This window comes from Amblyraja radiata, chromosome 6 (assembly GCF_010909765.2).
Source record: "Amblyraja radiata isolate CabotCenter1 chromosome 6, sAmbRad1.1.pri, whole genome shotgun sequence".
Classification (NCBI taxonomy): Eukaryota; Metazoa; Chordata; class Chondrichthyes; order Rajiformes; family Rajidae; genus Amblyraja; species Amblyraja radiata.
Genome location: NC_045961.1, coordinates 34,431,420 through 34,445,314, shown reverse-complemented (window position 1 = coordinate 34,445,314; position 13,895 = coordinate 34,431,420). Strand labels below are relative to the sequence as shown.

Sequence of the window (13,895 nt, the reverse complement as noted above, 5' to 3'; positions counted from 1 at the left end):
AGGAGAGTCTTAAAGCCCTCCATTTCTTCCTCGACCGCAGAACCAACCAATCCCCGTCTACCGATACTCTCCTCCGCCTTGTCCTTACCCTCAGCAAATTTTCCTTTGACTCCTCCCATTTCCTCCAAATCCAAGGCATAGCTTTGGGCACGCGCATGGGCCCCAGCTATACCTGCCTCTTTGTAGGGTACATCGAACAATTCTTGTTCAAGGCGTACCGTGGCCCTATCCCCGAACTCTACCTCCGCTACATTGACGACTGCATTGGTGCTACCTCCTGCACCCATGCAGAACTCACTGACTTCATCCATTTCACCACTAACTTCCATCCGGCACTCAAATTCACCTGGACCATTTCCAACATCTCCCTACCGTTTCTAGACCTCACTATCTCCTTCACAGGTAACAGACTACAGACTGACATCGACTACAAACCCACTGACTCTCATGGCTATCTGGACTACACTTCTCCCCACCCTGCTTCCTGTAATGACTCTATCCCCTACTCCCAATTCCTCCGTCTACACCGCATTTGCACCCAGGATGGTGCACCCAGGGCATCGGAGATGTCCTCATTCTTCAAGGAATGGGGAGGTTCCCCTCTTCGACTATAGATGAAGCTCTCACCAGGGTCTCTTCTATATCCTGCAGCTCCGCTCTCACTCCCCATCCCCCCACTCGTAACAAGGGCAGAGTCCCCTTTGTCCTCACGTTCCACCCTACCATCCTTTACATACAACAGATAATCCTCCAACATTTTCGCCACCTCCAACGCGATCCCAACACTGGCCTCATCATCCCATCTCCTCCCCTTTCGGCTTTCCGCAGATATCGCCAACTCCGTAACTCCCTGGTCAATTCGTCCCTTCCCACCAAAACTACCCCCTCCCCTGGTACTTTCCCTTGCAACCGCAGGAAATGCTACACTTGTCACTTTACCTCCCCCCCTTGACTCCAACCAAGGACCTAAGCAGTCTGTCCAGGTGAGGCAGAGGTTTACTTTGGAGGGAACACAAATGTTTATTTACTTATCCTTCTTGTAAAATGACAGCTTCAATAATATTTAGATTAGGGTGACCCAGCTTGTTGAGTTTCTGTCTCAGCACTAGGTTTAATTCATTCTTGCGTCTTCCCCACCTGGAGTTTGCACATTCTCCTTATGATCATGCAAGTATCCTCCAGTGTCATAAAAGTTAATTGCCCGTTTCAAATTGCCCTTAGAGTGTAAGGTGAGCAATAGATTCTGAGCAGGTTTGAGAAGGTGGGAAGAATATTAAAATAAATTGGAAATTGTTGCAAAATTAGTGTAAATGGGTAGGAAAGAACTGCAGATGCTGGTTTAAACCGACGATAGCGGGATAAGCAGCATCTCCGCAGATTCTGAAGAAGGGTTACGACCCGAAACGTCACCCATTCCTTCACTCCAGAGATGCTGCCTGTCCAGCTGAGTTACTCCAGCATTTTGTGTCTGTGTGAATGGGTGGTTGAGTCAGTGGGCTGAAGGGCCTGTTTCTGCATCACATTACGAATATCTTTCCAGTGCCTTGATGCCAATTACAGATAGTCCAGGTCTCAGAAGCGGATAGGAGGGCATTGATCACTACAGAGACCACAAGTTTTGAGCAAGTTCCGGTCTTCATTTCAAATACCCTTTTCCTCCAAAGCCAAAAACGTGTGCTGGTGGAAGGACATGGCAAATGCTATCATCGATATCTACCTTTGTGAAGAACTGTCTCCTAAGAAGTGTCTACATTTTCCAGGGAGTAGTTATAATGTCAGAGGGCAGTGTGATGCAACAGAGTTTGGTAGAGGACCTCATTATTGCAGAGGTTGTTTGTCTATTGTCTTGTATTCCTCCGTAGAAGCTTGAAGCGCGGATGAGCATGTGCCAAAGAATGGATCGTCTGCACACAACAGCTCACTTAGTGAGCTTTGGGCGCCTTGGCTCTAACATATTCACATGCGTTGAATAACTTCAAGAGTTTGGATAAAACAGCATAACTTACAGTGTGAGCAAATCATTTTAAGAGCAAGCATATTACATCGATTTAATACATCTGACAATACAGCAGGCAGTGAAGAAAGCGAATGGCATGTTGGCCATAACAAGAGGAGTTGAGTATAGGAGCAAAGAGGTCCTTCTGCAGTTGTGCAGGGCCCTAGTGTGACCATACCTGGAGTATTGAGTGCAGTTTTGGTCCCCTAATTTGAGGAAGGACATTCTTCCTATTGAGGGAGTGCAGCATAGGTTTACAAGTTTAATTCCCAGGATGGCAGGACTGTCATATGCTGAGAGAATGGAGCGGCTGGGCTTGTATACTCTGGAATTTAGAAGGATGAGAGGGAATCTCCTTGAAACATAAGATTAAGGGTTTGGACACACTAGATGCAGGAAACATGTTCCTGGTGTTGGGGGAGTCCAGAACCAGGGGCCACAGTTTAAGAATAAGGAGTAAGCCATTTATAACTGAGACGAGGAAACACTTTTTCACACAGAGAGTTGTGAGTGTGGAATTCTCTGCCTCAAAGGGCGGTGGAGGCCGGTTCTCTGGATACTTTCAAGAGAGAGCTAGATAGTGCTCTTGAAGATAGCGGGGTCAGGGGATATGGGGAGAAGGTAGGAACGGGGTACTGATTGGGGATGATCAGCCATGATCACATTGAATGGCGGTGCTGGCTCAAAAGGCCGAATAGCCTACTCCTGCACCTATTGTCTATTGAATTTTGGTGTTTGTGTTCGCAAAACAGGCTGTGATGCAACCAGTCAGTATGGTCTCTACCGTACACCTTTAGAAGTTCGATAGAGTATTTTGGAAATGTCAGATCTCCTCAAACCTATGAAGAGATAGAGGCAATGTGCTTTTTTGTAATTGTCTATTTTAAATAAAGTTTGTGACAAAAGTGTTCCTGTGCGAGTATTATATTTTATTAGAATGGAAGGGTGATTATTATTGCAGGTGAATTATTAGTTACGTCTTGAGCTTGGGACTTCAAAAAACTTTTTGCGCCCAATAGCTCGTATTGAATTACATCAATATACTCAGAGACCCTAATGCCATGAATAATCTAATCTTGTCTTAAGACAAAGGAGCATTGTGATCATAGTTTCTGGAAAATAACCTTTGTGCCAATATTTAGACCAGGGTAATTTTGAGGCTTGGAGTTAAGTATCTCTGACAACCATAACATGAGGAAACCGGGTTCTGGCTACAAACTGCTTGATGACAGCATTGAGGGATGTCCACAGCTTCAATGACTTAACTGGATTTGGTGGGGCATTGTGGGCTCCACCTTTCCTTTGTCATCATTAGTTTTTGCATATCTTTCATTCATTTGTTCTATATCTCTCTATATCAACGTCTATATCGCTCCTTTCCATTTTCCCCAACTCTCAGTCTGACCCAAAGGTTTGTAGGGTGAAGGGTTTGTTTCCATGCTTTATCTCTAAACTAATCGTGCAGATTTGTAGTAGGAAGGAACTGCAGATGCTGGTTTAAACTGAAGGTAGACACAAAATGCTGGAGTAACTCAGCAGGACAGGCAGCCTCTCTGGAGAGAAGGAAGGGTGACGTTTCGGGTCGAGACGCTTCTTCACATCAGAAGGGACTTGACCCTGAAACGTCACCTATTCATTCTCTCCAGAGATGCTGCCTGTCCCGCTGAGTTACTGCAGCATTTTGTGTCTACCTTAGATTTAAATCAGCAACTGCAAATCTTTCCAACTCACCATCTGACCCGCTGAGTTACTCCAGCTTTTGGCGTCTATCTTCAGTTTAGTTTATTATTGTCATGCATATAGAGCTATAGTGAAAAGCTTTTTTGTGGTGTGCAATCTAGTCAACAGAAAGACTAAATATGATTACAATCAAGCCGTCCACAGTGCATAGATACAGGATAAAGGGAATAACATTCGGAGCAAGATGAAATCCAGTGAAGTCCAATTATCATCTGAGGGCCTCCAATGAGGTAGATGGTAGCTCAGGACTGCCCTCCTGTTGAAGGTATGGTTCAGTTGCCTGATAACAGCTGGGAAGAAACCGTTGGTGAATCTGGAGGTATGCGTTTCACATTTCTGTATCTCTTGCCTGAAGGGAGAGGAAAGAAGAGGAAGTGTCCAGGGTAAGACACATCCATGATTACACATGTGTCTTACAGGCTGTGATGCAATCAGTCAGTATGCTCTCTGCCGTACACCGGGTAAGACACATCCAGGAGTGAATTGGGACATTTTGTTTTATGGGAAGGATGTAGAAGAGAAATGGAGGACATTTAAAGGTGACATTTTAAGAGTACAGAATCTTTATGTCCCTGTTCGGTTGAAAGGAAAAAGTAAAAATTGGAAAGAGCCATGGTTTTCAAGGGTAATTGGACACTTGGTTCGGAAAAAGAGAGATCTACAATAATTACAGGCAGCATGGAGTAAATTAGGTGCTTGAGGAGTATAAAGAATGTAAAAAGAATCTTAAGAAATTAGAAAAGCTAAAAGAAGATATGAGGTTGCTTTGGCAAGTAAGGTGAAAGTAAATCCAAAAGGTTTCTAGAGCTATATTAATAGCAAAAGGATAACGAGGGATAAAATTGGTCCATTAGAGAGACAGAGTGGACAGCTATCTGCTGAGCCAAAAGAGATGGGGGAAGATATTGAACAATTTATTTTCTTTGGTATTCACCAAGGAGAAGGATATTGAATTATGTGAGGTAAGGGAAACAAGTAGAGTAGCTATGGAAACTATGATATTCAAAGAAGAAGTACTGACACTTTTGAAAAATATAAAAGTGGATAAGTCTCCAGGTCCTGACAGGATATTCCCTAGGACATTGAGGGAAGTTAGTGTAAAAATAGCAAGGGCTATGACAGAAATATTTCAAACGAAACATTGTCATTAGAAACGGGAACAGTGCCGGAGGATTGGCGTACTGCGCATGTTGCTCCATTGTTTAAAAAGTGTTCTAAGAGTAAACCTAGTAATTATAGGCCTGTTAGTTTGACTTCAGTGGTGGGCAAATTAATGGAAAGTATACTTAGAGATAATATATATAAGCATCTGGATAAACAGGGTCTGATTAGGAACAGTCAACATGGATTTGTGCCTGGGAAGTTATGTTTGACTAATCTTCTTGAATTTTTTGAAGAGGTTACTAAGGAAATTGATGAGGGTAAAGCAGTGGATGTTGTCTATATGGACTTTAGTAAGGCCTTTGACAAGGTTCCTCATGGAAGGTTGGTTAAGAAGGTTCAATTGTTGGGTATTAATGCTGGAGTAGCAAGATGGATTCAACAGTGGCTGAATAGGAGATGCCAGAGAGTAATGGTGGATGGCTGTTTGTCAGGTTGGAGGCCGGTGATTAGTGGGGTGCCTCAAGGATCTGTGTTGGGACCACTGTTGTTTGTCATGTAGATCAATGATCTGGATGATGGTGTGGTAAATTGGATTAGTAAGTATGCAGATGATACTAAGATAGATGGTGTTGTGGATAATGAAGTAGATTTCCAACGTCTACAGAGAGATTTAGGCCATTTGGAAGAATAGGCTGAAAGATGGCAGATGGAGTTTAATGCTGATAAGTGTGAGGTGCTACATCTTGGCAGGACAAATCAAAATAGGACATACATGGTAAATGGTAGCGAATTGAGGAATGCAGTTGAACAGAGGGATCTAGGAATAACTGTGCATAGTTCCCTGAAGGTGGAATCTCATGTAGATAGGGTGGTAAAGAAAGCTTTTGGTGTGCTAGCCTTTATAAATCAGAGCATTGAGTATAGAAGTTGGGATGTATTGTTAAAATTGTACAAGGCATTGGTGAGACCAATTCTGGTGTATGGTGTACAATTTTGGTCGCCCAATTATAGGAAGGATGTCAACAAAATAGAGAGAGTACAGAGGAGATTTACTAGAATGTTGCCTGGGTTTCAGCAACTAAGTTACAGAGAAAGGTTGAATAAGTTAGTTCTTTATTCTTTGGAGCGCAGAAGGTTAAGGGGGGGGACTTGATAGAGGTCTTTAAAATGATGAGAGGGATAGACAGAGTTGACGTGGATAAGCTTTTCCCATTAAGAGTATGGAAGATTCAAACAAGAGGACATGACTTAGAATTAAGGGACAGAAGTTTAGGGGTAACATGAGGGGGAACTTCTTTACTCAGAGTGGTAGCTGTGTGGAATGAGCTTCCAGTGGAAGTGGTGGAGGCAGGTTCGATTTCATCATTTAAAAATAAATTGGATAGGTATATGGATGGGAAAGGAATGGAGGGTTATGGTCTGAGTGCAGGTAGATGGGACTAGGGGGAAATAAGTGTTCGGCACGGACTTGTAGGGCCATGATGGCCTGTTTCCGTGCTGTAATTGTTATATGGTTATATGATTACGCTTGTGACCATGCCAAGGCAGCATGAAGTATAGATGAAGTCAATGGAAGGTTGGTGTGCGTGATTCTCTGTAATTTCTTGTGGTCTTGGATGGAGCTGTGCCCAAAACGTCTGTGATGCATCCCGATAAAATGCTTTCTAGAGCAAATCTGTAGAAATTGGTGAAAGTTGTACGGGACATGCCAAACTCTCTATGCCATCTGAGGAAGTAGAGGTGTTGGTGTGCTTTCTTGGCCATTACTTCAATACGACTGGCCCAGGACAAGCTGCAGGTGATATTTACTTCCATGAACTTGAAGCTTTCAACCATCTCTACATTGACGCCGTCAATGTATACCAGGGTACTTGTACCACTTTGTTTCCTGAAGTAGATCAATCTCCTTTGACTTGCTGACATTGATGGAAAGGTTGTTGTCTTAGCACCAGGTTCTCAATTTCTATTCTGTACTTTGTCTCACCATTATTTGATATCTGGTCCGCTAAGGGGGTGTCAGCTGTGAATTGATAAGTTGAGTTGGATTTGTATTTGGTCGCACAGCTGTAGGTGTACAAGGAATAAAGAAGGGGCTGCGTAAGCATCCATGCAGGGCACTAGTGTTGAGGATCATTGCAGACGATGATTTGACACCTATCCTCACTGATTGTGGTCTGTTGGTCTAGAAGTAGAAGATCCAGTTGCAGAGGTGAATGCTGACTCAAAGTTCGAATAGAAGTCCGACCTAGGTGTCTCTCTTATTCAGGTGTTCCAGGCAATAGTGTAGAGCCAGGAAGATGGCATCAACTATGGATCTGGTGTGGCAGTAGGCGAACTCCAATGGGCCCACCATTTTCAGGATTGCAGACCTTTGACACTCCATTGCTTACAGTATGGTTCTTAGCGTTTAGAGGTTAAACGGTACACCAAATTTCCACCTTATTATAAAGGTATGCTTTGTCTTGCTTCTGGCAAGTTTAATTTTAAATACTCATTGAGCCAGGTTGAATCGAATGCTGGAAAAAAATTCTGTTGCCAGCTCACAATATCACACTGATGCCCAATAGACTGATTGGTAGGTATTCAACATGCAAAGAAAAGTACATACAAGCCATACTTGCTTTCCATCACAATGGGGAATGCGAGATCGCTGATGACAAGATGGACGAGCGAGCTGCACAAGCGAGGACCCAGAGTGAGCACCGTGAGAGCAGTGTGTTGTGTTTCACGAGGACATCCGAGTCCAATGCGAGTGTGGATGGTTTTCAGACTGTTCGGGCAGACAGGGACTGCAGAGAGAGTGGCAAGTGTAAAGTGGGGTACTTGCTTTTCTCATTAGCAACAAATGGTGCAACCCTAGTCACACCACGGTTCAGGAGCGTGTGTGTAACGCGGACATTGAACTGATGGCTGTGTGTCTCTATCCATACTCTATTCCCAGGGAATTCTCACACCCCATTGTGGTGGCTGTTTAGCCCTACGCCAAACTGCTGTGTGCAAGTGCCGTCATCCACACAGTCACCATGAGACTCCAGTTACAACACCCGAGTGCTTTCATCGCAATCTCGGGGGATTTCAACCATGTGACTTTAGACACAGCCCTACCTACTTTCACGCAGTTTGTCGACTGTCCCACCAGGGATATGAAAACATTGGACCTGCTGTATGCCAATGTTAAAGAGGCGTACAGCTCCATAGCCCTTCCGCCACAACCTGGTTCACCTCCTACCCAGGAATAAGCCAATGGCCCAGAGGTTGCCTGTGACCACCAGGTCAGTGAGGAGGTGGTCACAGTAGGCCCATGACACTCTACTGGGCTGTTTTGAGGTCACAGACTGGGACACACATTGTTGTCCCCATGGAGAGGACATCGATGCTGGAGCTGGAACGTCCGCAGAACACGAGGAATGTGTGGAACAGTATGAAGAACATTACAGGCTACAAGAAGTCCAGTGGCCTGGGGAGGGGAAGCAATCAGGACTGGGCCAACAAACTAAACTATTTTTTTTTGTGTTTTTTTTTTTTTAATAGATTTGATGGCGGGGCCTCTGCCCACCCTCCCCCCTGCTCCCTGACAGACCCCCCCCCCCCCCCCCCTCAACCCCCTAGCCCACTTCCTCTGCCCTTTATTTGTCGTGCCTGACCATCAAGGCCGAGCAGGTGAGGAAAGAACTGAGCAGACTCCGCCCAAGCAAAGCCACGGGTCTCGATGGTGTCAGCCCTACGGTACTCAAGGAGTGTGCCAGCCTGTTGTGCAGAGTACTCCAGCATTCCTTAACCCCGAGCCTGTGCCTGGAGAGGGTTCCTGTGATGTGGAAGACATCCTGCCTGGTTACTGTACAATAGAGGATGCGTCACAGCTCATCCAATTACTACAGACCGGTGGCACTGACTTGACACATCATGAAGTCCCTGGAGAGGCTGGTGCTCACTCACCTGTGACCCCTGGTTAAACCCTACCTGGGCCCCCTGCAGTTCGCTTACCAAACAAGGATGAGGGTTGAGGATGCCATCATCCGCCTGCTCCATCGTTCCGATGCTCACCAGGAAACACTGTTAGTTATGCTTTCTTACTTCTCCAGTGCTTTTAACACCATCCGGCCTGCACTGGTAGAGAGCAAACTGACAAAGATGTGGATGGATGGTCCATTGGTGTCCTGGATCACCAACTACTTGACTGGACTACCACAATATGTCAGGCTACAGAACTGTCTCTCAGACATGGTAGGGAGCAGCACAGGGACCCCACATCCTCTCTCCCTTACTGCTCACCATCGACACCACGGACTCGGACTCCTGCCACCTGCAGAAGTTTTCAGGTGTCTCTGCAGCTGTGGGCTGCATCAGTGAGGGAGAGAAGCTGAATACAGAGGTGTAGTCAACAACTTTGTTGAGTGGTGTGGGCTGAATCACCTGCAGCTAAACACCGACAACACTAAGAAATTAGTGGTGGACTTTAGGAAGAGAAAACCACCCCTATCTCCATCAATGGTGTGAATGTGCAGTTTGCCAGGGAGTACAAATACCTTGGAGTGTACCTGGACAGTAAAGTGGACCAGTCCAGGAACACTGAGGCCCTGTACAAGGGACAGAGCCGACTGTATTTTTTGAGAAGCCTCCGTTCCTTCAACGTCTGCAGTAAGCTGCTGCAGATGTTCCACCAATCGGTGGTAGCCAGTGTCATCTTCTTCGCTGCTGTGTGCTGGGGCAGCAGGGAGAAGGCTGCGGGTGCCAATAGGATTAACAAACTCATCAGGAAGGTTGGCTCCCACATGGGGACGCAGTTGGATTCATTGGTGGTGGTCTTGGGGGGGGGGGGGGGAGGAAGCTCCTTCAACGGCAGAGCATCTTGGACAATACAGTTCATCTCCTCCATGATACACTGGTCAACCTGAGGAGTACCTTCAGCAACAGATTGGTTCCACCAAGATGCAGTACAGAATGCCACAGGAGATCCTTCTTCCCTGTGGCTATCAAACTGTACAACTCCTCTCCCTTTGTCGTGGGGTATACTTACTCCCCTCTTTCCTTCCCCCATCCCCACCCCCCACTCATGTTTCATGTATTATGTGTTTGATGACAGTTGGCAGATCTCTCCATCCTGACATAAAGTTATATCGTATCGTATTCCATCCAACATAGTGCCACACGGCATCTTTCAAAGGATTGTATGGTGACCACGACTACCAAAATGATCTATGCATCTGCAAATTATTGAACAAGTTGATTAAAAAAAAATCATACAGTTATCTTATAGTTACCAGTGAGGTGCTTACATGTTGCCTTGACATCCCAAGGATGGAACTCTGGGAGAGAAAGTTAAATATCATGTATATTTCTATTGAAAGGTTTGAAGCCTGAACAATACCCAATGACCTCTGCCAGAAACTGTGCAAAATCTGCAAGTTCAGAAATTTCTCTCTATTAATGAGTCATGTTCTAGGTTCTGCACTGCTATTAATTGCTGCTATCAATCTTTGATGAATAAATGAATCTGGTTATCTTCCCTGAAGAGATATCAATGCACACTTCGTCTGTGAATGCCGTCTGAGATTAATGACAATGTTCACTAAAACGCTTGGAAAAAACTTGGACGTGACACTTAAATCTTACAAGTAATCATTTACGATTTCACAAAACTCCAAACCATAACATGGTATAGCGCTTTTTATTTTAATCATGAAAACAGAAGCAGCATCCAGCTTGCTCTCAAGCTCCGAAAATCATTGGACGAGATGGCAAAAATCATTGGGAAAATGTTACAACAAAGAAATAGAGCATCTTCTTTGTGTGCCATCATTTATACGATTCTAAAATAGGATTATTAAAATATACGCATTGCAAAGTATGATTTCACATTAACATATTTCACAAGCCAGTGGATATTGAGCAGATGAAATGCAATTCATAGCCTTCAGCTACATCTGCCTCGGTAAAACAACCAGCACAACTTGTGGATATCATAACCATTCACTATTGTTATTAGTCCTTACCCTCGTTTCACCTTTGTGAAGTCAAAAGCAACCTGCCTGTAGGAAACCGCCTTTTCATTCAGGTATCTACTATAGCGTCGGATGAAAGTAGACATGTCATATCCTTAAACACAAAAACACAACATGATAAAATAAATTGTACCCAATGCAAAATATTTACTTGTCTTGGCTATTATTTATAAACAATCGGCAAATATTAATGTGGAAATGTGAAATCGGTCTTCAGCTGGCAACAGTAAATGCACAAAAGGTAGTGAACGAACGTTATATTCTCTTTCAGAAATGACTCTCAAAACAAAATATTGAAAGCAAATCTAATGTGCAGAAGCACATTTCAATAAGGAAAAGTTGCTTGGTGCAAGTCCCAGGAAGCAAATAACGCAAGAGGATTAATTCCAGCATGGTTCTAATTACCCAAATAGACTCATATTGTGTGTGCTACATCAGCAACAAAAAAAAACAAAAACAAAAACACATTGATAACGTGACCCTTTTTTGGTGTTTCCAAATCAATGAATAAGCAATCAGAGACTGGATTTTCAGTGAGGTATTTCCAGTTGGGTTGCAAAATCAGAATTTCCAAGTTTATGTAGTTGTTTTGTTACGCTTCTTGTACTAAAATTCTGATAATCGTGTGGGATTTCTAGGTATAGATTGATCCTGGATCATTGGTCATTCCTTGAAGATGCTGATTACTTCAAATAGTCTCCGACTACTTATTCATTAATTAGGAAACACAAAAAAAAGGGTCACGTTATCAAATGCTTACTTGTGATCAAAAGGTATTTCAAAAGATTCCTGAGGAAATGTAGTTGAGTCACCCATCAGTGACTTGGCAAACTTTAAAATAAATTATTGATGCCAGTGATCAATGTTTCAGATGAAGGTTAAGTGGATAACTACTGCATCCGAAGATCACTTGCAAGTGAGCTTGCAATCGACACTTTGAGATTAGATTGAAAACATGCCCATTGTTAAATACCTTAGAAAACAACAATTTCAGATGCATATAGGAAAAACAATTTGTAAGATTGGTAACCATACAGAAAAACATCTTTCCTCGCCATTACAATGTCCACATCTACCTGTTGCCAGAAGTATGACAACTACTCTGGCACATGAGAGCAAGTTTCCGTCTTACACCCAAACTCAAATAGTGCTCGAGTAAAGTTGTGACTAGCGCATAGGCCTGACTTTTATTACAAAAAAATGATTGGACTTTTAGATCATGGAAATAGATTTTTCGGCCACACTTGCTCGTGCCGACCAAGATGACCCCAATGGCAGCTGTGCATTTAAATAACTTGAAGAATTTTAGCGGGCTATATCCTCATCTCAGCATCTGGTGTATTATCCATCATTCCCTGTTTTTCCTCAGATGGTCATTGACATAATTCTCCTCCAACTAACCGTTATTCAATTTGCTGGAAATCCCTTTGCTTGATTTCATTTTTAGTCGTTTGCCTGCAGCTGAAAAATCTTGCTTACAAATGGATTATCTTTCATGATTTACAGAATCCTAACCAATCTGCCTTTGTCTCTTTCTCAAATACACTGTACCTCCACATCCCAGCAGTTCGGCTAACAGAAATTCACAGAATTCACAAATTGTTTACAACTAATTGAATAGACAAACAGGCAAACAAAATGTATACAGTAAACTAAACTGGTATGTCAAGGTCCCCAATTGTCGGCTGCCTGCTCACAGGAAGCCACTTGAGATAGGTTTTGGAAAATGACAAAGCCCATATCTTCTATTGACACTTTATAATGATACTTTATCAATGTAATTAAAACAACCATCCTTTCTCTTTTGCCTCTAAGACAATCAAAATTCCTTTGCTTGTAGATCACACAAATGCAAGGAGCATTACATTTGAGAAGAAAACATCCTGTAGGAATGCATCCTCACTTGTATCATGGAATTCAATGGGGAAAAAAGTTTGCATTGTGCAAAATCATAATAAGGACGGTTTTCTCGGAATGCAACCTCCAACAAAGTTAATTAATGCAATATATCTTAATGCAACATATCAATTGTAATTAATATAATTGTCACTGAAGGAGGGAAGATAATAGATAAAAGAGACAAATTAAAGACTTTACATTAATTGTTTTGCATGTGCCCGACAAATCATTTAATCTGGACTTTGCACCTCAGCAGTACAAAAAAAGTTTCCATTGGCTTCTATAATTTTCCAAAATTAAATAGTGAAAAAAAATTCTTGCACAATAAAATTCCATCTTGATGAAATCTAGATATTGATTAACAAATGGGAGACCATTATTCTGATAATTAATTATTACCACTATGCTCGTATCATAAAGCAGAATACACCATCTCAACTTTACTATGGAGACACAAGAGATTGCAGATACTGGAATCTGGAACAAAAGTTTGTTGGAGGAACTCAGTGCAGTTTTTGGAGAGAAATGGGCAGTCAGTGTTTCCTTTTGTCCTTTAATTATACAGCTATCCCAAGGGAATCTTTCACAAGTTTAATATCATACCGATGTCATAAATTTATTTTATATTTATTAGAAATTAGACCCGCAACTAGATTGCGACCAGATAAGATCTCATGGTTATTTTTTCTAAGTGCTAAATTAAACTGAATAACCCAGTCCCACTACTAGGGCTCACAGATGGAGGTTTCTCTTGTTACCCAAGTTTAGTCAAAACATCTTAACTGGACATTGAGAATGAAATCAACACGTTTCCCAACCTCAATATTATATGGTATTTTTAATTATAATTTGAATTGGGGCCAAAATTACTTTGTGGTGGGAAGCATCTGTTACTTCAGAAGAACTAAAAGCCAAAGTTGGAATCAACTTTAGACTTATTTCTTCACTATTTAATTCAAACACACAAAATACTACATATCCCAGTAAAACTCGGATAATCTGTTATATGACTGTTCAAATCCAAATTTGACGTCTAGGTCAACAGGTGATGTTAACTATACTCTTTTTACAGGTCCCAATCTCCGTGCTCCCTTTAAACACCCCTGGTTCTCAAGAGAATTTATGGCAAAACTGCAAATCGGATGTTAATTTAA

General features: G+C 42.7%; 1 protein-coding gene across 25 annotated transcripts in view; it reads right to left on the bottom strand.

Moving 5' to 3' along the window:
• picalm (phosphatidylinositol binding clathrin assembly protein) overlaps nt 1-13,895 on the bottom strand; it is a 120,106-nt gene that overhangs the window by 68,233 nt on the left and 37,978 nt on the right. For all 25 annotated transcript variants that reach the window (XM_033022477.1, XM_033022479.1, XM_033022481.1 and 22 more), the window contains exon 4: nt 10,834-10,936. In XM_033022477.1, coding sequence (XP_032878368.1) covers nt 10,834-10,936 — 103 coding nt within the window. The remainder of the gene's footprint in view (nt 1-10,833; nt 10,937-13,895) is intronic.